Source organism: Zootoca vivipara, chromosome 2 (genome assembly GCF_963506605.1).
Source record: "Zootoca vivipara chromosome 2, rZooViv1.1, whole genome shotgun sequence".
NCBI lineage: Eukaryota > Metazoa > Chordata > Lepidosauria > Squamata > Lacertidae > Zootoca > Zootoca vivipara.
The window spans coordinates 114,531,161-114,551,830 of NC_083277.1; the positions used below are offsets into that span (position 1 = coordinate 114,531,161).

The 20,670-nt window shown below is 50.5% G+C and overlaps 1 protein-coding gene across 3 annotated transcripts in view; it reads right to left on the reverse strand.

The window, feature by feature from the left end:
- Positions 1–748: 748 nt before the first annotated feature.
- The window catches only part of ITGB7 (integrin subunit beta 7), a 47,169-nt gene continuing 27,247 nt past the window's right edge, over positions 749–20,670 (reverse strand). For all 3 annotated transcript variants that reach the window (XM_035099652.2, XM_035099642.2, XM_035099661.2), the window contains exons 5-16: positions 15,297–15,467; positions 14,844–15,085; positions 13,137–13,295; positions 10,437–10,532; positions 10,259–10,348; positions 6,988–7,128; positions 6,045–6,238; positions 4,824–5,041; positions 3,845–4,061; positions 3,339–3,544; positions 2,017–2,180; positions 749–954 (exon numbers count right to left, since the gene is read on the reverse strand). In XM_035099652.2, coding sequence (XP_034955543.1) covers positions 889–954; positions 2,017–2,180; positions 3,339–3,544; positions 3,845–4,061; positions 4,824–5,041; positions 6,045–6,238; positions 6,988–7,128; positions 10,259–10,348; positions 10,437–10,532; positions 13,137–13,295; positions 14,844–15,085; positions 15,297–15,467 — 1,964 coding nt within the window. In that variant the 3' untranslated portion in view covers positions 749–888. The remainder of the gene's footprint in view (positions 955–2,016; positions 2,181–3,338; positions 3,545–3,844; positions 4,062–4,823; positions 5,042–6,044; positions 6,239–6,987; positions 7,129–10,258; positions 10,349–10,436; positions 10,533–13,136; positions 13,296–14,843; positions 15,086–15,296; positions 15,468–20,670) is intronic.

The window sequence follows — 20,670 nt, forward strand, 5'->3', positions numbered from 1 at the left end:
GAGAAAGCGCTGCTTTCTCCTCCGTTCCTCTCCCGCAGCCGCCGACAGGAAGCAGACATCCCAGGGTTCGGAGAAGCGCTTGCGCAGCGCTTCTCCGAACCCTGGGACCCGTCCTTGCTGTCGGCGGCAGGGGGACAGGAACGGAGGAGGAGAAAGCGCTGCTTTCTCCTCCTTCCTTCCTCTCCCCCAGCCGCCGACAGGAAGGACGCGCGCACTCTCCCCCCCCCTGCCTCCTCCAACCGCCGCTCCTCACGGCCAGGGAGGGTTGTGAGGAGGCCTCCACCCTCGCTTCCCTGACGTGCCCTGCAGTGAGGCGGTGTCCGGCGGGAGCGGCGGTTGGAGGAGGCAGAGTGGGGGGAGAGTGCGCGCGCGCAGTCTCTGCTGTCCAATCCCTGTATCCCTGGGGCACATGCGCAGTGACCCAGGGACACACGGGACAACTGGACGCAGGGACAACATGGACTTTATATATATAGATGGCCTATATAATTTGAGTCACTGGAGATGGGAAGAACTGGCTCCTCCCACTGGGCCAACCAATCCAAAGGTGTTTTCTGAACCCAAATGGCTACTTGCATAAAAGATAACTATAGCCCCTCTTTTCTTATTTGTTTCCCATTAGTGCTGCACCAGTTTGGGGGGAGGAATGGCAGAACTATGAATCTTTTAAGTAAAGCACACCTTGCAAAAAGAATTCGTTAATCAGTTTTATTATGAAACTGCATCCAGTTCCCTCCCCCCCCCCGGAAAAAAGTTTAAATTTTATTACTTGGAATTATGCTGCGAGGTAGATAGACCAAGCTAAGAGATGAAGACATCCCTGTGTTTTTGAGTGAGGATTCGAACCCAGCTTCTCCATAGTCCAAATCCAGCAGCAGTCACCAATCCTCAGTCACTGTTGTACTTGGGATTGATGACTGTGGTAGTGGCACTCCGGTATAGAGGATTGTTCACCTACAAAAGAGGCAAGTAGACAAAGTTGTAGGCCTCTTACTTCCTGTTACAGAATTTGCTTTCCCCAAACCAGGTGTATGAGTCTCTCTCTCTCACACGCCTTGGGGGCTCAGCCTCCCATAGTTTTGTATGCCTTGAAAAACATGGGGGAGGGGGTTGACGCTGTGGATAGTAGTGTCAACGTGACCAGAAGACTCCATCTAATAGTGGGGAATTGATTTGGGAAAAGGCCATGGCTCAGGTGGTAGAGCAACTGTTTGGCATCCAAATGGCCACAAAAATCTGCAGGTAGGGCTGCGAAAGACTCTTCCCTGAAACCCTGGAGTCAACTGACCACTGGGCTGGATGAACCAACGGTACAAGCTAGCTTCCTATAGTGGGACACTTTCTGTGGTTGAAAGGGGTCTCCATTTTCTGTTAACATTTTTTGGAACAACAATAAAATGCATCTAGGTTTATTACACAATTTGTCTGTAACCATCAGCAGGCCCAGCTGCTGCTTTGGTCACAGCCTGAGCTACGTTGGGTCTCAGCGACATGGATATACGCTGAAAGAAGTTATGGACATGGTTGGGCGAAAAGTTGGGTTTCAACTTTGAAGAAGTTGAAGTCTGCTCATCTAAAAAGTAGTCAAGGAAGTGGGGAGGTTAAAAATCGGACTCGTCTCACGTGCCTAACTTGCCCCTTTATGCATAGAGCAGGCACCCCCAAACGGCGGCCCTCCAGATGTTTTGGCCTACAATTCCCATGATCCCTAGCTAACAGGACCAGTGGTCAGGGGAGATGGAAATTGTAGTCCAAAACATCTGGAGGGCCGAAGTTTGGGGATGCCTGGCATAGAGCGTTTAGCCTTCCAGCTTTGGGCTTGCTGTAAACGCTCCACTGTTGTGGCCTCACCACCCCTTTTACAGAATGAACGTAACTTTTGTTCCAGGAAACAGCAGCCCAGTCAGGGCTGAGAAATTCCCTGCCTGGGATAAGGAGCAGGTGAGATCAGAATGGCAATGGCTGGCTGACATGAACTAATTGCAGCCTTCAGGCAGGGCAGGAAGGAGCACTGACCTCATTCCACTTGGCATGCTTCCTCTCCTTTTCGAAACGCTTGAACTCCCTCCGGTCATAGATCTCCAAGACTATGCGGTAGACTATTATGAGGAAAACTCCAAAAAACACCAAGCCCAGCACTGAGCTCAGTACCAGCCTGAATGTCTTCTTGGTCGTGTTACCTGGCAGAGTAGAAGGAAGGAGTTATGAGGATCTTGCAGATGAGTTCTGAGAAGCAAGTGCCCCTTCCTCATTTATTTATTGGACTTATTCCCTCTCCTGCTACCGTTGTGCACACATACTCTGCTAACAGTTATTGTAACAATAATAATCATTTATTATTTATATGCCGCCCATCTGGCTGGGTTGCCCCAGCCACCTTGGGCTGCTTCCAACAAATTATCAAGCAGGAAACATAGTAAAACATCAAACATTAAAAACTTCCCTATACAGGGCTGCCTTCAGATGTCTCCTAAAAGTCAGATAGTTGTTTTACTTCCTTCACAACTGACAGGAGGGCGTTCCACAGGGCAAGCACCACTACTGAGAAGGCCCTCTGCCTGGTTGCCTGTACCTCACTTTTCACAATGAAGGAACCACCAGAAGACGCTCAGTGCTGGAACTCAGTGCCCAGGCTGAACAGCGGAGGTGGAGACGCTCCTTCAGGTATACAGGGCCAAAGCAATTTGGGGCTTTAAAGGTCAGCACCAACACTTTGAATTGTGCTCAGAAACATACGGGGACCCAATGTAGGTCTTTTAGGAGCAGTGTTATATGGTCATGGCGGCCACTCTCACTCACCAGTCTGACAGCCTCATTCTGGATTAGTTGTAGTTTCTGAGTCACCTTCAAAGGTAGCCCCACGTGGAGCACATGGCAGTAGTCTAGTCAAGAGATAACCACCGCATGTACCACTCAGGTGGCAGAGGGCACAGGCCAGTAGGGTCTCAGCCGGCATACCAGATAGAGCTAGTAGACAGCTGCCCTGGACACAGAATTAACCTGCGCCTCCATGGACAGCTGTGAGTCACCCTTGGAAGAAGATCAACAGATGACGTGAAGTCACATACAGCCTGTGTTACAGGCTCCAGAAGAATCAGGTGCCACTGAAACTTCTGCCTGCTGTAGTTGAACGTGCCTTCTGTCACAGACGTCAAAATAGTCTGGCCTTAAGAACACAAGAATAGCCTTGTTGCATCAGGCCAGAGGCTCATCTAGTCCTGTTCTCACAGAGACCAATCTGATGCTCCTACGAGTTGCCTAGAAACAGAGCAGGAGCGCATTAATAGCCCCTTCCTGCAACAAAGGCTCTCCTGCCCTTCTTTCCTGTGCCCACTCACCTTCTTTGCCATTCACTGTCAGGCTGATGGAGCCCTCCTTGTCCCTCTCAATGAGGTAGATGAGGAGGCTGCCATCTTCTGCTTTGGTCTGGCACCATCTTTCGTCGGTGGCGGAAGCCAGCACCACATTCACCGTCTGGTTGCAGGATGCGCTGCAAGTCTTCTGCAGCAGCCCAGTTCCAAAAGCCCTGCACTCTGCACAATTCCTGCCAACACAAGAGCAGCCATGAGCATTTTTTCCTCGTGCTTCTAACTAGAGCATAAGGACACCCTTTCTACAATGGTCAGGAAAAGGGGGAGGAAGACACACTGGCAGTTGTTTTTTTTCCCACACACTGACAGTTGTAAGCTGTGCTCCATGCTCGGTTTGGCCATAGTTGCAGAGATACCTGTAAAATGTAGCTGCTGGCCAGCCCTCTTGCTGTCCCTCCACCCCACCCACCCACACGCACACCGCTGGTACAAAGTAGGCAAGACTCTCTCCTAAAACCAAGTCAGAATCTCACCTGTGCTCTTCACAGGGTGTCTGGCAGTCAGCACAGCGGCTGCAGTGACTGTCAAACCAGCCAGCATCACAGTGGCATCTGTTGCAGACGCAATGCCCGTGATCGCTGCATACAACGCCCTCCTGTGTGCATCCACTGGTCTCCAGGCTGCACTGACATGCACTGCCAGTATAGTTCTGGTGGCACTCACAGTTGCCACATCTGCATTGCCCGTTGCCTACAAAGAGAGATGTCTGTCGGCATTACAGAGTTCCTTCACAAAGCCATTCCACCCACATGTATATATGTCTTATTCAGCAACCTTTCTGCCTTTTGAGATGCCAGCAGACATTGATTGCCCTCACACTTACAAAGGCACACCTTTGTAAGAATGCGGGCTAGAAAGTTGCTCTTCTTAAATGAAATCGTGAGAGTGTCTTCAGAAGCTGGATTCTGTGCTCAGTACTGTGCTTTTTCCTGCATTGCAGTTTATAAACACAGCCCTAGAAGTATTTGGACTCCTCCAGGGGACTGTTAGCTGAGCATTCACCCTGCATGGCTTACACAAAACTTATGCCAAGGTTAGACTATGTTTGATCTTGACCTTGCATTCATTCTTGTTTTTGCTTGCAGGGAGGTTATACTGCAATGAACATTCATACTGATTAGCTGATGTGGAGGTTATACATCTTTCTGTTAATCATTTCCTTATCTGCTGTTTTAAAAGGGAATTTGTTGCATTAAGTTGACAGAAGCACTTTAATCACCTTCAACTGCACAAATCAGAATTTCCAGTGTGTGCTTCAACAACACACACACACACACTGACAATTTGGAGGCAACATTAGCAGCCTGCTTTCCTCCTGAAAACCTATGGAAATACCCACGCTGGCTACAGTAAAGCCACCAGCATCCCCACTGGTGCCACCAATGACTCTGTTGCCCAACATCTGCCAGGTTAAAAGAAAACGGCGTAGCCCTACCATTAGAAGATTTTTACCTCCACAGAGCTGCCCGTTGTGCCTTTCGCAGCCAGCATCGTCACACTTGCAGAGGGGTCCGCTCGCCTGGGCATTGCACTGGCACTTCCCGCACACACACTGGCCCTTACCGCTGCACACTGGGCCCGTGTCGTTCGCATCTCGGCACGTGGCCTCTGCGTCCACCAGCTCCTCTGGCTTGCACTCGCACAGCCGGCCGGCATGGCCCTCCTGGCAGCTAGAAGAGCAAAGACAGCACATGGGTGGGGTGGGTCAGAGTTGCTGAACCAGACCCATCAGGTCCACCGAGCCTGGTTTTTTCTACTCCCAACCCAAGAAACCTAGCAAATAGGCCTCTGCCCCACCAGCTTGCCTGCCTTCTCTTTATTTTCAACCAGTCCAGAAAGCTCTGCGGCTGCAGTGTTGACTCTCTCTGGCTCTGGCTTCCCCTACCATTTGGGATTCCCTGTACCAGCACGACAAAGGGCATCAGCCTCGACTGAATCCTAGCTGCCTTCTCACCCTAAAGCAGCAACCCAAACAATCATTGGCTTTAGAGCAGGCATGTCCAACAGGTAGATCGTGATCTCCCAGTAGATCACTGGACGTCTGCGGTAGATCACTAGTAGATCACTAGCTCCCCCCAAAGAAGCTGAACAACTGTGGCTCCCCCTAGAAAAAGCCCAAATTTTTTACCTCCTCCCTGAAAAAACTCAACAACTTTGACCCAACCCCCCCCCACACAAAAAAATGGGCCTTCCTCCTTCCTAAATAAAGCTCAACAATTTTTTGACCTGAACCCCCCAAAAGGGGGTAGATCACTGCCAGTATTTAACTGTGAGTAGATTGCAGTCTCTTGGGAGTTGGCCACCCCTGCTTTAGAGGAAATGCAGGGACATTTGGGCCTCTTCTAATCCAGAGTGGAAAAGAAACAACTGATTTTGGGATGGTGGGGGAAATGGGACCAGGTCGGGTTTTCTAAAGTTATCAATAGGGTAGATCGGAGACGGAGTAATCCTTTCCCCTTCAGTATATAATACTAGAATCCAGGGTCACAATTAATTGGTAATAGATTCAGAAGAAATGAGTCCTTTCCTCAATACATAATTAAGGCTGCAATCTTAATCCCTGTTATCTAGGAGCACATGTACATGTGTGTGTGTGTGTGTGTGTGTGTGTGTGTGTGTATACACACACTGGGAGAAGGGGGTCACATTTCTAAAACTTTTAATTTATAATACCTGCAGATGCCACAGGTGAGGTTGCCACGGCCGCCAGAACAGTGAGGCGCATTGGACTGCGTATCTCCACACTGGCAATCGCACAATGTCGCCACTTCTATGTGCACCTCCTCACCCACTCCTAGAACTCGCAGCACCACCTTCTGGGGACCCGGCAGGCAGGTGGTGGCCTTTATCCGTACTGAGAATTCCACCTGTGGGAGGGGGAGCAACTGAGATAAGGAAAGAGTGACCCCCACCATTGCCATCTATATTGCTCTAAGCCAGGGGTGGAGAAGCTGTGGCCCTCCAGGTGCTTCTGAGCTTCCCCAGCCATCAGTCAATAATAGGGCCAACGGTCAGAGAGGGGGTGGAAACTGGAGTCCAGCAACATCTGGAGGGCCTCAGCTTCCCCTGCCCTGCTCCATGTCAATTAGTGGAAACAGAATAGGACCTATAACTATAAAACCTGTTCTACACATCTCTACTGTTCTCTTCCTGTTCTAGATGCCTCTGTTCCTCCCTGTTCTAAACATCTTTACTGTTCTTCCCCCCTTGTTCTAGATGTCTCTGTTCCTCCCTCCCTGTTTTGCTCCAGCTGAGCCAACCCTGATGCCTTGGAATAAATAGAAAGCACTGGCCTAATAGGCCAGGAGTGAGGAGGGCTTTTCTGCCTGAGGGACCACTCTCCCTTCTGGGCAACCATCCAAGGACCACATGACAGTGGTGGCTAGAAATGGGAAAGTAACCATTACAAATTTTACCTTTCTACAGTAGGCTTGTTTCTACACACACACACAAAAGCTATACTCTGTACAGCCAAGCAAGAGGACTCATCAGAGTTCAAGAAACACATTCCAGCCAGGGAAAACACTCAGGCTGTAAAGGGTGTGTGGCCTCAGGGGAGTTCCAAAGGACACGTAGGCCTAGATTGGGTTTGCCACCCCCGATCTTAAGTGCTCACCTGCTGGTTGACGCGTACGCCAAGGCATTCCCCCTGCGTGCGCCCAGAGGTTTCCGAGTCGCCACAGTGCGAGTCGTAAGCAATGGCGATGCCAGGAGCAAGATCTGAAGAGTGCACCAAATTCACGGTGGACGAGAGGCTCTGTGGGGAGAACGGCCATGAGAATGTGATCCTAGACTTTGGGTGAGTGTCTGTGTCTGCCTTCTGACACTGTAGCACCAGTTGCCAAGCTGAAGATCCAAAGATAATAATAATAATTTATTATTTATACCCCACCCATCTGGCTGGGCCTCCCCAGCCACTTTGGGCAGCTTCCAACAGAAATATTAAATACACTAATTTCTTAAAGTTTAAAAACTTCCCTAAACACGGCTGCCTTCAGATGTCCTCTAAAAGTCTGGTAGTTGTTTTTCTTTTTGACATCTGGTGGGAGGGCGTTCCACAGGGCGGGTGCCACTACCGAGAAGGCCCTCTGCCTGGTTCCCTGTAACTTGGCTTCTCGCAGCGAGGGAACTGCCAGAAGGCCTTCGGCACTGGACCTCAGTGTCCGGGCAGAGCGATGGAGGTGGAGATGCTCCTTCAGGTATACTGGACTGAGGCCGTTTAGGGCTTTAAAGGTCAGCACCAACACTTTGAATTGTGCTCGGATCCACGATTCAAGCCCCAACACAGTCATTTGCTCACTTTCAGCACTCGGGGTGGAATAATACTGGACAACTTTGACAGGGTTGTTGTAAATCATATTGGGGTATGCAATGCACTTTGAACTCATTAGTATTATAGCTCACTATTACATTCATAATCTCTTCCAGGGCTCATGAATCCCCAGACCTGATCAGTGGGAGATATCCAATACTAGTCATAGGAGTAGACCCATTGCGGCCAATAGACTTTCATCCATTTATTTCAGTGTCCTCTATGCATAATTTAAGCATGGGAACTGTAGTTTGTTAGGGGTACTAGGAACTATAGCTCTGAGAGGTAAATTACGGTTCCCAGGATTCTTCAAGAGAGTGCGTATGTTTCAAATGTGTCCACAGTCTTACCGGTAGCTGGATGTTACCTAGTGTCCATCACCAGCAGAGGGCAGAACCAGCAAATCTGGTTCAGAACAGAAGTGCTTTTTTGTTCTAGTCCCTTGTAAAAATGACCCCTGGACGATTACTGTTAAGTCCAGTCAACGGTGACTATGGGATTGCAGTGCTCATCTCACTTTCAGGCCAAGGAAGCCGCCGTTTGTCCACAGACAGCTTTCTGGGTCGTGGCCAGCAGGACTAAACCGCTACTGGCCCAATGGGACACCGTGATAAAGGTAAAGGTAAAGGGACCCCTGACCATTAGGTCCAGTCGTGACCGACTCTGGGGTTGCGCGCTCATCTCGCATTATTGGCCGAGGGAGCTGGCGTATAGCTTCCAGGTCATGTGGCCAGCATGACAAAGCCACTTCTGGCAAACCAGAGCAGCACACGGAAACGCCGTTTACCTTCCCGCTGTAGCGGTTCCTATTTATCTACTTGCATTTTGATGTGCTTTCGAACTGCTAGGTTGGCAGGAGCTGGGATCAAGCAACGGGAGCTCACCCCGTCACAGGGATTCGAACCGCCGACCTTCTGATCAGCAAGCCCTAGGCTCAGTTGTTTAACCACAGCGCCACCTGGGTCCCGGGACACCGTGATAGAAACACCAATTACCTTCCTGCCACAGTGGTACCTATTTATCTACTTGCACTGGCATGCTTTTGAACTGCTAGGTTGGCAGGAGCTGGGACAGAGGATCGGGAGCTCACGCTGTCATGGGGATTTGAACCACCAACCTTCTGATCGGCAAGCCCAAGAGGCTCGGTGGTTTAGAACCACCCATATTCCCTTATTCACTTGTATCCTGTTCTTGACCAGGGAAGCTCTGAGAGACTTACACCTGGCTTCCCATCCAGGCAGTTCACAGTGGCGCAGAAGGTGACTCACGGAACCTTTATCTGAGTCAAGTTCCAGCAGATCGCATGGGGATCCCTAGCAGTCGTCATGCAGGCAGTGACCATCGCTTAACTTCAGACATACTGTAGCATCAACAGGGACCCACAGGTGGCTCAAGGTAGCTCAAGCAAGCAAGCCAAGCCAGGAGGAATTGTGTTCAGGATCACTAGCTAATCTCCCCTAGATGAAAAGGTCTTCCTTGCCCTATATACTGTACAGTGTGGTGTGTTGGACTAGGATCTGGGAGACCAGGAATCAAAACCCAACACTGCCATGAAGCTCACTGGGTGACTCTGGGACTCCGGCTGTGTTCACAGCTATGCTAAATCATGGCTTAGCATGAACTCCCTCCTGGCTTTGCTCGTCCCTGGTCAGTGTGATGTGGTAGCTAAGCCATGGTTTGGTTTTGCATGTTTCTCCTCAGTCACAAGGGACCCAGGTGGCGCTGTGGGCTAAACCACTGAGCCTAGGGCTTGCTGATCAGAAGGTCGGCGGTTCGAATCCCTGTGACAGGGTGAGCTCCCGTTCTTCGGTCCCAGCTCCTGCCAACCTAGCAGTTCAAAAGCACGTCAAAGTGCAAGTAGATAAATAGGTACTGCTCTGGTGGGAAGGTAAACGACGTTTCAGTGTGCTGCTCTGGTTTGCCAGAAGCAGCTTTGTCATGCTGGCCACATGACCTGGAAGCTGTACGTCGGCTCCCTCGGCCAATAATGTGAGATGAGCGCGCAACCCCAGAGTCGGTCACGACTGGACATAATGGTCAGGGGTCCCTTTACCTTACCTCAGTCACAAGGGTGTGTCCAATTGGTTTAGGCCATAGGCTAAGGTTGGAGAGACCCATGACCCCAGGCTTGGATAATCCTACATTGAACTAAAAGGCCCAGCGAGGAGAAAAGTGGGTGCAAGTTCGTCACTGGAAGCCAGCACGTTCAGGCAGTCACGGTAAGCCATACCTTGGCTTACCTTGAGGTGCAAACCAAACCACTTTCTCTCAGCCTAGCCTACTTCACAGGGTTGTTGTGAGGATAAAATTGGGGGTGGGGAGAACTACGTACACCACCTTGAGGTCCTTGGAGGAAAGGTGGGATATAAAAATAAATAAAAATCTAGATGGGACATGCTTTTCATATTGAAAATGTGAACATTGTTTGGCTCTGGTGGTGTTCGCCTTGAAAACGTAATTAAATCACAGAATGTCCATCCCCCCTTTGGGCTTGGCTCCATTCCTGGGGGGCCCTGGGGGCATGTTTTGCCCTCCCAAAGGGGTTCTGGCCCTTGCTACCCGTACTCAGCCTTACACTGTAGGCGTCTGCGATGAGCTGCACCACGTTGCTGGAATCCTCCCTCAGTTCCCCAACCACGGACTTGGGAATGAGCCTGCTCAGTTCCTGAGGGGAAAGGAAAAAGTCAGAGTGAGAGGCACACCCACACCCCTCAGGTTTCCCCTACTCCTCTGCCTTCCGGTTCAGCACTCACCTCATACATAGAAAGCCTGGGCCCAGTCACAGCAAATATGGCCTGGATGTTCGATTCAGACAGCACCTCGGCCAGGTGCGCAACTGAAGGGTAGTCCTACAAAGAGACAAGGGAATAGGGTCACGTTCAAAGGAGTCTCCGCTTAGATTTTCCGCTCTTCCCACACTCTACATTTACCTCTCTTGCTGGAGGTGGAGGTTAGAATCTGGAAGCCTTGACTCTCTGCACTTCAGATCAAAAAGATCTAAACCAAGAGTGTCTAACCTGTGTCCCATCATATGTCAGGTGGACTACAACTCCCAACTCCTAGGAGTGGTCATGCTGGGACCAATGAGAGTTGGGAGTTTAGTAACACCTGAAGGGCCACAAATTCCCTAAGGTAAAGGTAAAGGTACCCCTGATCGTTAGGTCCAGTCGCAAACGACTCTGGGGTTGCACACTCATCTCCCTCTATAGGCCAAGGGAGCCAGCGTTTGTCCGCAGACAGCTTCCGGGTCATGTGGCCAGCATGACAAAGCCGCTTCTGGCGAACCAGAGCAGCGCACGGAAATGCCGTTTACCTTCCCGCCGGAGCGGTACCTATTCATCTACTTGCACTTGGACGTGCTTTTGAACTGCTAGGTGGGCAGGAGCTGGGACCGAACAACGGGAGCCCACCCCGTCACAGGGATTCGAACCGCTGACCTTCTGATCAGCAAGCCCTAGGCTCAGTGGTTTAACCCACAGCGCCACCTGGGTCCATACTTCTATTACCATAAGTACTTATACTTACATTACCATAATCAACAAGCCCTAGGCTCAGTGGTTTAGACCACAAAGCCACCCACATCCCACAGATTCCCTAAACCTTGGTATAAACGCTGGAAAAAAATACTGTATAAATTTATGTCAAGTCAGCCACTTTGAATTATTTAAGCCAAGATCCTGACTTTCAGGCCATTGTACAGAGTCAGAGCAGTATCTACACTGACTGGCAGCAGCTCTCTGGGTTCAGACAAGCCCTACCTGGAGATGTTGGGGATTGTGCCCGAGACCTTCTGCCACTGAAGTAGGGCCCATTTGAGCAAAATTTCAGCTTCCCCGCTGTCAGGGGTTCTTGCGACTACTCTAGAGTAACGACGCTCCGCATGCTTGTCTTTAAACAGTTTTTATTAGTGCAGTCTATTTACAGTGAGACAGGTGTGTAAAACATGTCTGCTCATTCCGATGCAGAATCCGGCACTGCCCCCCCCCCACGTGATCTTCTCCAACACAGGAGTCTCGGGACAGTGAATCTCCTCCCTTTCTTTCTCCTGCGTAATTCCGGAACCGGAGGAAAGGGTCTACGCTCCATGCTTTCCTTTTCTCCCTTCTCCCCCTCTCTTTCCTCCCTCTTGTCTAGCCGGGGCTCTCCCATGCTGCTGGAACCTTGGCCCTCTCTCTCCACTTCCTGACTAGCCTCCCTCAGAGCCCTCACTTCCATCACTGCTTGGGGAGGAGCTACTTCTGATGCAAGGGGGCGGTTCTCTGTACTTTCTCCCCCTTACACCCACACTGCTAAGAACATCAGATTCTGTCTCTAGTGGCCCCTAGCTCATAGTTCAGGAACAGAAGCCACCACCACCCCTACTCTAAATCACTAGCTGCCAATTTTATTCAAAGCACACAAAATGGGGCATTCACAAGACTATTCTTCATGCTGAATAAGCCAGCTTGGAATTGTTTCACAACATTTACTCCCAATGTCCACACGAGATGTGATGTTACATAACACACTTGCCACCAAAAATGGTCCTTAACGTCTAGCTCTCCCTCTGTAGTAGGAGTTAACTGTTCTGCAGCATCATGATTCTCTGCACTTCATTGGCTAGCACTGTTTGGGAAATGGGGGGTGCCATTATGGAAGCATGGGACTACTCACAGGTAACCAATCAGAAACAGGCTCAAACACACCTCCTCCTTCCCCATTGGCCTTACAATCCCTTCCCTTCTCTCTTCCAGCTGGTCTCATTCAGTGCCAAGCATGGTTATGACCACATGTATATATATACATGTAGTGGCAAAACCACTACAACCATCAGTAAAAGTGAGCATGCATACTGCGATTAGGGAGGTGCTGTTGCACTTGCAATGCCAACCACAGTGTTAGGAGGGTGGGTGCTTGGGTGAGAAGGAGGGGGAGGAAGTGGGGAGGAGCACACAAGATCAAGGGGGAAAGAAACAGAGGAGAAACCCACAAACCACCTAACCAACATTAAGTAGCCAGGAAAGTGATACAACTGCACTGAGTCATTATCTCAAATTTCATTTTCAATTCCAATACCGCTGGTGTGCATCTCAAACTCATAACCACCATCACCTGGATGTGGCCTGACCCTTCTGGTTCCCACAGAATCGTAGAGTTGGAAGGGACCTGTACGGTCATCTAGTCCAACCCCCTGCAATGCAGCTGTCCCTTATGGGGATCAAACCTGCAAACTTGGCAGTATCAGCACCACGCTCTAACCAACTGAGCTATCCAGCTGACTTTCACTTGTGCAACATCTTAGCTGATGAAGAGTTCTAGAGAACTCAAAAAACTGGCCACATTTTTTTGTGGTTTGGGGGTTGATCCTAATATAGACATCACCCAACTTTGAACCTTGTTGTTTTCTTTTGTCTCCCGAGGCAATCTCTCTCCCTGCCTAACTTTGTTTTTCAAGAGGACCAAGAGAGACCTACATATAGGTGGCTTTTCGTATATAGCCCTCTGTCATCCAAGTGGCAGCGGCCATCGTTGGGCATGTAGACCCCTCCCAGCTTCCCATCTCCTGCCATGTGGAATGTGCCATCCGAAGTGAAGACCAAGAGCTTCGTCACATTACGCCAGCCAATCTGCTCCTGGAAGGGAAGAGAGGGAAGTTACACTGCCGTTCCCACATGCAAGCAGTTAGCTCAGTATTTTATGCTTTTGGTAATCTGTACATGGGCACAAAGGGTTACACGAGGACATAGCATCTTTAAGTACCAGGTTAGCAGAACCAAAACCTCAAGATCTACAGCATTTACAGATTTCAACACTCAGGGTTTTGCCAGTGACATGTACCTTCAGCATTCGGATTTCAAATTTTGAAATAGGCTTCTTTTTATTGGCCAAGCCAATGTGGCTAAGCTTTGGCCCTTTCCCTATGTTGCTAGATTCCCAACTTCCATCATCCCTGACAACTGACCATGCTGGCTGGGAAGGATGAGAGTTGGATTCTGACAACATTTAGAGGGTAACAGGTTTCCCACCTGTTATGTACTGAGCTGAATCCTAGAACAATAGGATTCAGAATCAGCAGTCTGATTGGTCCGCAGGAGCTACCCAATCCAACTCCAGGTGGAAGTGAATCCGCAACCTGATTGGCCTGCAGGAGCAGCCAATCAGGCGGCTGGCAGAAGTGAATCTGCAACCTGATTGGCCTGTAGGAGCAGCCAATCAGGCTGCAGGCAGAAGTCAATCCACAACCTGATTGGCCCACAGGTGTAGCCCTGAAGTAGCCAATCACGCAAGGCCCATTGTGTAAATAATGTATATAAGCAGATGGTTTTGGGAAAGGAGCCAGTCTTCCCTTCTTCTCCTTGATGACTATGAGCTGAATAAAGAGCATGAAATTCACTCTCGACTCGCGAGTATATTTCACCGCCACTAGGCTAAACAAATTAGGATAAAATTCATGAAATTAAAATGATATGGCAACTGTCGTACACAACCACCTATTTCATGTCATCTGTCAAATACTGTTAAGTGCTGCTAATGACTGGAACAAAACCAGTAGAGTTTCCAGGTTAGGAAACCCAATAGTATTGATCAGTAGGTAATTCAGCATCCCCTGACCTGGAAGTTGAACCTGGGATGAAATGTTCAGGTGGACCAACCCTGTATGAAATCTTCATTGCTATGAATTGTTCCTTTGTACTGTTCTCATTTGCCCAGAGCAGACAGTGCTCAATTTGTACATTCGGGGAGTTCCAGATGACCTGTTTATTGAGCATTTATTCTGATTTGTTTACAGGGAGGCTAGAAGATGTTGCGTCAAAGCAAGTGTTGCCTCACACTTTCCATTGCACTTTCTCCATGGCTTTCCTTTTTCCCCGAAAGTCTGAACTTTTTGTTGCGCAAGACCTCCTGATCAGCTTTAATTGGGAACTGTGAACTTGCTGGGAATAATGAAAACAATGACGGACTGGGAACTCCCTGAATGTATTATCCCGTGCCTCACAACTATATATAGTAAGAAGATTAGCATAGTTTCGGGTTTGCACATGCTTGGGTTCACATATGTGTGTGCATGCGCACAAACACATGCTCCTGTGCCTGCCTTACTGTCATCAGGGCCTACGTTCCCTTCTCAGCCACACACCTCCTCTATCAGCTATGCACGTAAAGCTACCCCACCATCTCACCTTGCAAATGACTGCCTGCATGATGGCATCAAAGCCCCCCTCGGCCATGTCCATGTTCCCAGAGATGCGCTGCTGGCTGACCCTGCTCTCGAACTCGCTGGCGTTGTCTGTGAGCTTCAGCACGTGTTGGTAGCTGAATGCCGGCTGACAGGACTCGTCCGATGGAGAGCAGGGGTTTTGCCATTTGGAGGGCGCTGTGTCCACATAGGGCAGAACCGTCTTGTCGACAAAGGAGCCAAACCCTGCAACAAAGAGATCCTGCTGTTTCCCGTCACCTAACAGTGCGTTTGAAAGCCCATGCGGTGTCAAAGAGGGTCGGAATAGGATTTGGGGGGGGGTTCAAATCTACCACTCTGGCCATGATGGGCTGATTGCCATCTCTCAGCCTAACCCACCTCCCAGCCCTGCAGCTGCCCCCCCCACCACCACAGCATTGCCTCCAGATCAGCATACCAATCTTCACCGAAGTGGTGACGTCACGCAGGGCAGCGAGCAGATGGCTCCCCAGCCGCTTGATGTTCTCCAGGTCGTCCTTCATGGAGTACGACAGGTCCATGAGATAGTACAGGTCCACGGGGTAACCTTCAGCCCGTCTGAAGCGCACTGTGACCCTCTGCTCCTCCCCTGATATGCACAGAGAAGGAAGAGGAATCGAATCCTCAGTGCTACCAAGATACTGTCTGTATGCTTTCCAATGTTGTGAAGGAGCACCGAGTTTCATTTTAGCCAGGGACTAGGAACCTGGGGAAACTCCAGTAGTTGTTGGGTTACAACTCTCACCATCCATGATCATGGGCTATGCTGTCTGGCGCTGGAGGGGGCAGAAGCCCAACACCACCACCCAGAAGGCAACAGGGTCCTCCAACCCCGTTTTCAGATCACTCTTCTCAATGTATCTCTTCCATCAGAGATGTATACAAGCTGTTAACAGAGGCAAAGGTCTATCTCGTGCCCACACCACAATCTTTTAGATACCAGGCAAAACATTTTTCTTCAGCCAGACTTTTGAATAGATTTTTTTAAAACCAATTTAATTGGAGAGGTTTTAGCCTATTATGAGCTTCCTCTCCCTCAGCGCCCCCCCCCCCGGCAGTATTTATTTTATGCTGTGTATCACCCTGAAATCCAGCATGACTAAAGTCTTTTAAATAAATAGAAATGTAATTTACAATTCCCACATCAGATCATGGTTTGGACATATCCAAACCATGAATTCACTTCCAAAAAAGTGGAGGGACTACAGTATTCCAAATAAGTCCTAACAGCATGATCACCACCAACAACACATAAGCAATAATGAATGGGCATGTCCTTCCTATACCATTAAAGCCCATTCAAAGCCCATTCTTTCCCTCAAAGGATTCTGGGCATTGTAGTTTGTAAAGGGTTATTGCAATTGTAACTCTGTGACGTGTAAACTATAGTGCCCAGAATTCTCTGAGGGAAAGCTTCAAATGTGCTTTAATGCTATGGTGCGTACGAAGCCGCAGATATGCAATGGACTGGAAAAAATAAACATCGTTTTGGGAGACTACACTGTTTTGAATATTGTGTTTGAATTGTTTTAACCTGTCCCGGGACCTTATGGTGAAGTGTGGGTAATTAATGATAGTACATTTCACAAAGATTATATCCAACTAACATCAATAAAACAAAATTTAAAAAATCCTTCCAGTAGCACCTTAGAGACCAACTAAGTTTGTCATTGGTATGAGCTTTCATGTGCATGCACACTTCTTCAGATACCATGCAGTGTACTGGAAGGAATTTTTTTAATTTGTTTCGACTACGGCAGACCAACACGGCTACCTGCCTGTACCAATAAAACAAATTGCTGAAGGCTCGCCTATTTACTGTTGTGCTGGTCGCCCTAATGCCGTTTGGAGTCGCAGGAAACAACTGAGGGATATACAACCCGAACTGGCAAAAGGAAGCCTGGAGAAAGCTGTGTGGATTTCACAATTAATTAAAGAAGTTTAACTGAAGATGGCCATTGCTCTGCCTTTGGATGCTGATCCAAGACAGGGAGCAAGTGCAGATTTCACAGAAGGGAGGAAGAAGACTGTGCTTCTCCCTGAAGCATCCCTGCCAAACAGCCATCTCTCCCACTAGTGATGTGAGGTGAGAATATTCTCCGGAGAATATTCTCGAGAATGAGAAAATTCTCGAGAATATTCTCTGCTAGAAAATTCTCCGGAGAATATTCTCTACAAACTGTAAATTCTAATGTAAGAACCAGTTTTACAACCCACATTTAAAAAACCTAGTAAATAATAAGTCAAGCTGTGTAAGTTGCCGGTGTAAGTAATTGTCACAGTGGCCGGAGTGGACTACTTCAGAGTAACGACGCTACGCAGCTCTGCATTTTATTCTTTTATTGGTGCTGCGTATTTACAGTGCTCAAGTCATTGCTATTTACACGGAGCGATGTTGTCAGTCGGTTTCAGAACCTCCTAATGGCTTTTGGCGCGTCTTTCTCCAACACAAAAGCTTTGGCAGACCCATCCTCTTGCCCCTCCTCTTCCTGCGTAATTCTGGAGTTGGAGGGATGGGTCTTCCCCCCTTGCTTGCCCCTTCCTGTCCCACCTGGGACCCTGGCTCCTCTACCTTGCCTGAGCCTCGGACACGACTTCCTGCTTCCCCACTGGAATCGGAACTCTCCCTGCTTTCCCCTTTGCTCGGGGACGGGCTTGAACTCAGGAGGGGAGGGACTTCGCGATATCCCCTGTCCCTCACATCCACCCCCCTCCCAAGCTCTCCTTCACCCCTCCCCAGGCCCCCCCCATGTGTCGGTGACGACTGGAAGCCTAAGAACTCAGTGCTCTCCGAGCCCGTTGGTGTGAATACCTCCCCCCAGTCCTGCGAGCCCCCCCCTTCCGCCTGGGCGGACGGGAATCCCAAAAAGTCCGTGGCGTCAGAGCTGGTGGGGGTAAAAACGTTCTGCCAATCTGCTCCTTCCTCTGACTGGGTGGATCTCGGTGACACCCATACCTCATCCTCTGGTTCCTCAAACTCCGCTTCCCAGCGCCATGGTGAGCTGCTCTCCCGTGCCTCCTCCTCCTCCCCCTCCCTTTCCATGTGCCAGGGCTTGGGTCTGTGGGGAAAGAGGGCGTGAAATTCTTCCACCAAGAATTCCTCCTGTATCTGAGTGGCTGGGACCCATTCATTCTGGGACGGTGGAGCATCCTCCCATGCCATGAGGTACTCCAGTCCCCCCACCCCCCACCTTGAATCCAGGATGGCCGTGGCCTCATTGAGTTGCTCCCTGCCTTCCCTCTCCCCCCCTCCCTCGGGGGTTTGTTCGCCGTCTCGGAGCCTGCTGCTTTCCCTGTACGGCGACAGCAGCGATCTATGAAACACTGGATGCACCCTCATGTCCTCTGGCAGTGCCAGCCTGTATGCCACCGGGTTTACCTGTTGCGTGACCGTGAAGGGGCCCAGCCTTTTGGGTGCCAGCTTTTTGCACCTCCCTCTGGTGGGAAGGCCCTCCGAGGACAACCACACCTTGTCCCCCACCCTGATGACCTCCCCTTGTCGCCTGTGGCGATCTGCCCCCTTTTTGTACGCTTCCTTGGCCCTCTCCAAGTGTTCTCTGAGCTGCTGGTGCACCGTCTCCAGTTCCTCTGCCCAATCCTCAGCCTGTGGGCCCTCCTCCTCCTCCTCCTCCCTCTCCCTCTCTGGGAAAGATCTGAGGTCGCGCCCGTAATTGGCCTTAAAGGGCGACACCCCTGTGGAGACGTGCACTGCATTGTTGTAGGCAAATTCTGCTAGTGGCAAGCGATCCACCCAGTCCGTTTGCCGCTGGCTGACGTAGCATCTCAGGTACTGCTGCAGAATGGCGTTGACCCTCTCCGCTTGTCCGTTGGTCTGCGGGTGTCTAGCCGTCGACAAGCTGACCTCCACCTGCAGGAGGTTCATGAGCCGCCGCCAGAACCTGGAAACAAATTGGCGGCCACGATCCGAAATAACCCTTAAAGGTAATCCATGCAGTCTGAAAATGTGATCAACAAACAGTTTGGCTGTCTCTTCTGCCGAGACTGCCCTGGCACACGGTATAAAGTGACACATTTTGGACATAAGGTCCACCACCACCAACACTGCAGTCTTACCCCTGGACGAAGGCAGATCTGTGATGAAGTCCATGGACACCACTTCCCACGGCCTGTGTGGTGTGGCTAAGGGCTCCAGCAACCCTGGTGGCGCTGCTCTGACCACCTTCGCCCGCTGGCAGGTGGTACAGCCCCTTACATAGTCTCGAACATCTTCCCGCACCCCTGGCCACCAGAAGTGTCTCATGACTAGGTGAGCGGTTTTGTCCCTTCCAAAATGCCCCGCTGTAGGGTTGTCGTGCATCTGCTTGAGGACCGTACGTCGAAGCTGGGTGGTGGGTAGGTACAGCGCACCCTTGTAGAAAAGCAGCCCTCTGCGTTCTGCAAAGTCTTTTGCCTGCTCCCTCCCCCCTCTCAGTTCTCTGAAGATGCGGTTGGCAAATTCATCCGCTGCCGTCAGTGCTGTGAGTTCTGCCTCGCTCACCACAGCTGCTCCGCAGGACCATGCCGACGGGGGGAAAATGTGCCTTGGGGCTGGTGGCGCCTCCTCCTCCATGTACTCTGGCTTGCGGGAGAGGGCATCCGCCCTGACATTCTGCTCCCCCGGGATGTAGTGGATGGAGAAGTTGAAGTTCGAGAAGAACTCTGCCCACCGTATCTGCCGCTGGTTGAGCACCCTGGCAGTTCTCCAGAACTCCAGGTTCTTGTGGTCTGTGCACACCTGGATGGGGTGCTTCGCGCCCACCAGGAAGTGTCGCCAGTGCTGGAACGCAGCGTAGATCGCAAGAAGTTCCCTATCAAACACTGTGTAGTTGCGTTCAGGCTGTGTCAGCTTCCTGGAGAAGAAGGCACAGGGTCTCCACTCCCTGTTGGCGTCCAGTTGCAACAAAATTGCGCCCACAGCTTTTTCAGAAGCATCTGTCTCAATGCGTAGGGGCGCGTCCTGCACCACATGGAACAGGTTTTGGTCTGAGGCGAACACTCTCTTGAGGCTTTCGAACGCTGCTTGCGCCTCTGGTGTCCACTTGAACTTCTGCTTGCCTCTCAGGCAGTCCGTGATGGGAGCCGTAACGCGAGAGAAGTTCTTGATGAACTTCCTGTAGAAGTTAGCGAAGCCTAGTAGGCGTTGGGCATCTTTGCGCGTCCTGGGGCTGTGCCAGTCCAGGATGGCCTGCACCTTGTCCTTGTCCATCGCCAGCCCCTTGTCTGACAGCTTGTAGCCCAGGAAGTCCACCTCTTTGGTGTGAAACTTGCACTTCTCCAGCTTCACATACAGGTGGTTCTCCTTCAGGCGTTGCAACACCTCTCTGACATCTTTCACATGCTGCACTGGGTCATTCGAGTAGATAAGGATGTCATCTAGGAAGACCAAGCATTTCCTGAAGAGGAGGGACCCCAGGACGTGGTGCATGAAGGCCTGGAAGCATGCTGAGCCCCCTTGCAAACCGAAGGGCATCACCAGATATTCAAAAGAGCCCAGAGGCGTGAACATCGTGGTTTTCCATTCATCTCCTTCCCGGATCCTGATCAAGTTGTACGCCCCCCTTAGGTCCAGCTTGGTGAAAATCTTGCCCCTGCGTGCCGCTGTCAGGAGATCATCCACTCTGGGCATGGGGAAAGCCACGGGCTCTGTCACCGAATTCAGCCGTCTAAAGTCCACCACGAGACGGCGCTGTTGCGTGTCTTTCTTGTCCACCCAGAAGACCGGGCTGCCCCCTGCTGCCTTGCTTTCCCTTATGAACCCCCGCTTGAGGTTCTTGTCGATGAAAGCGCGCAGA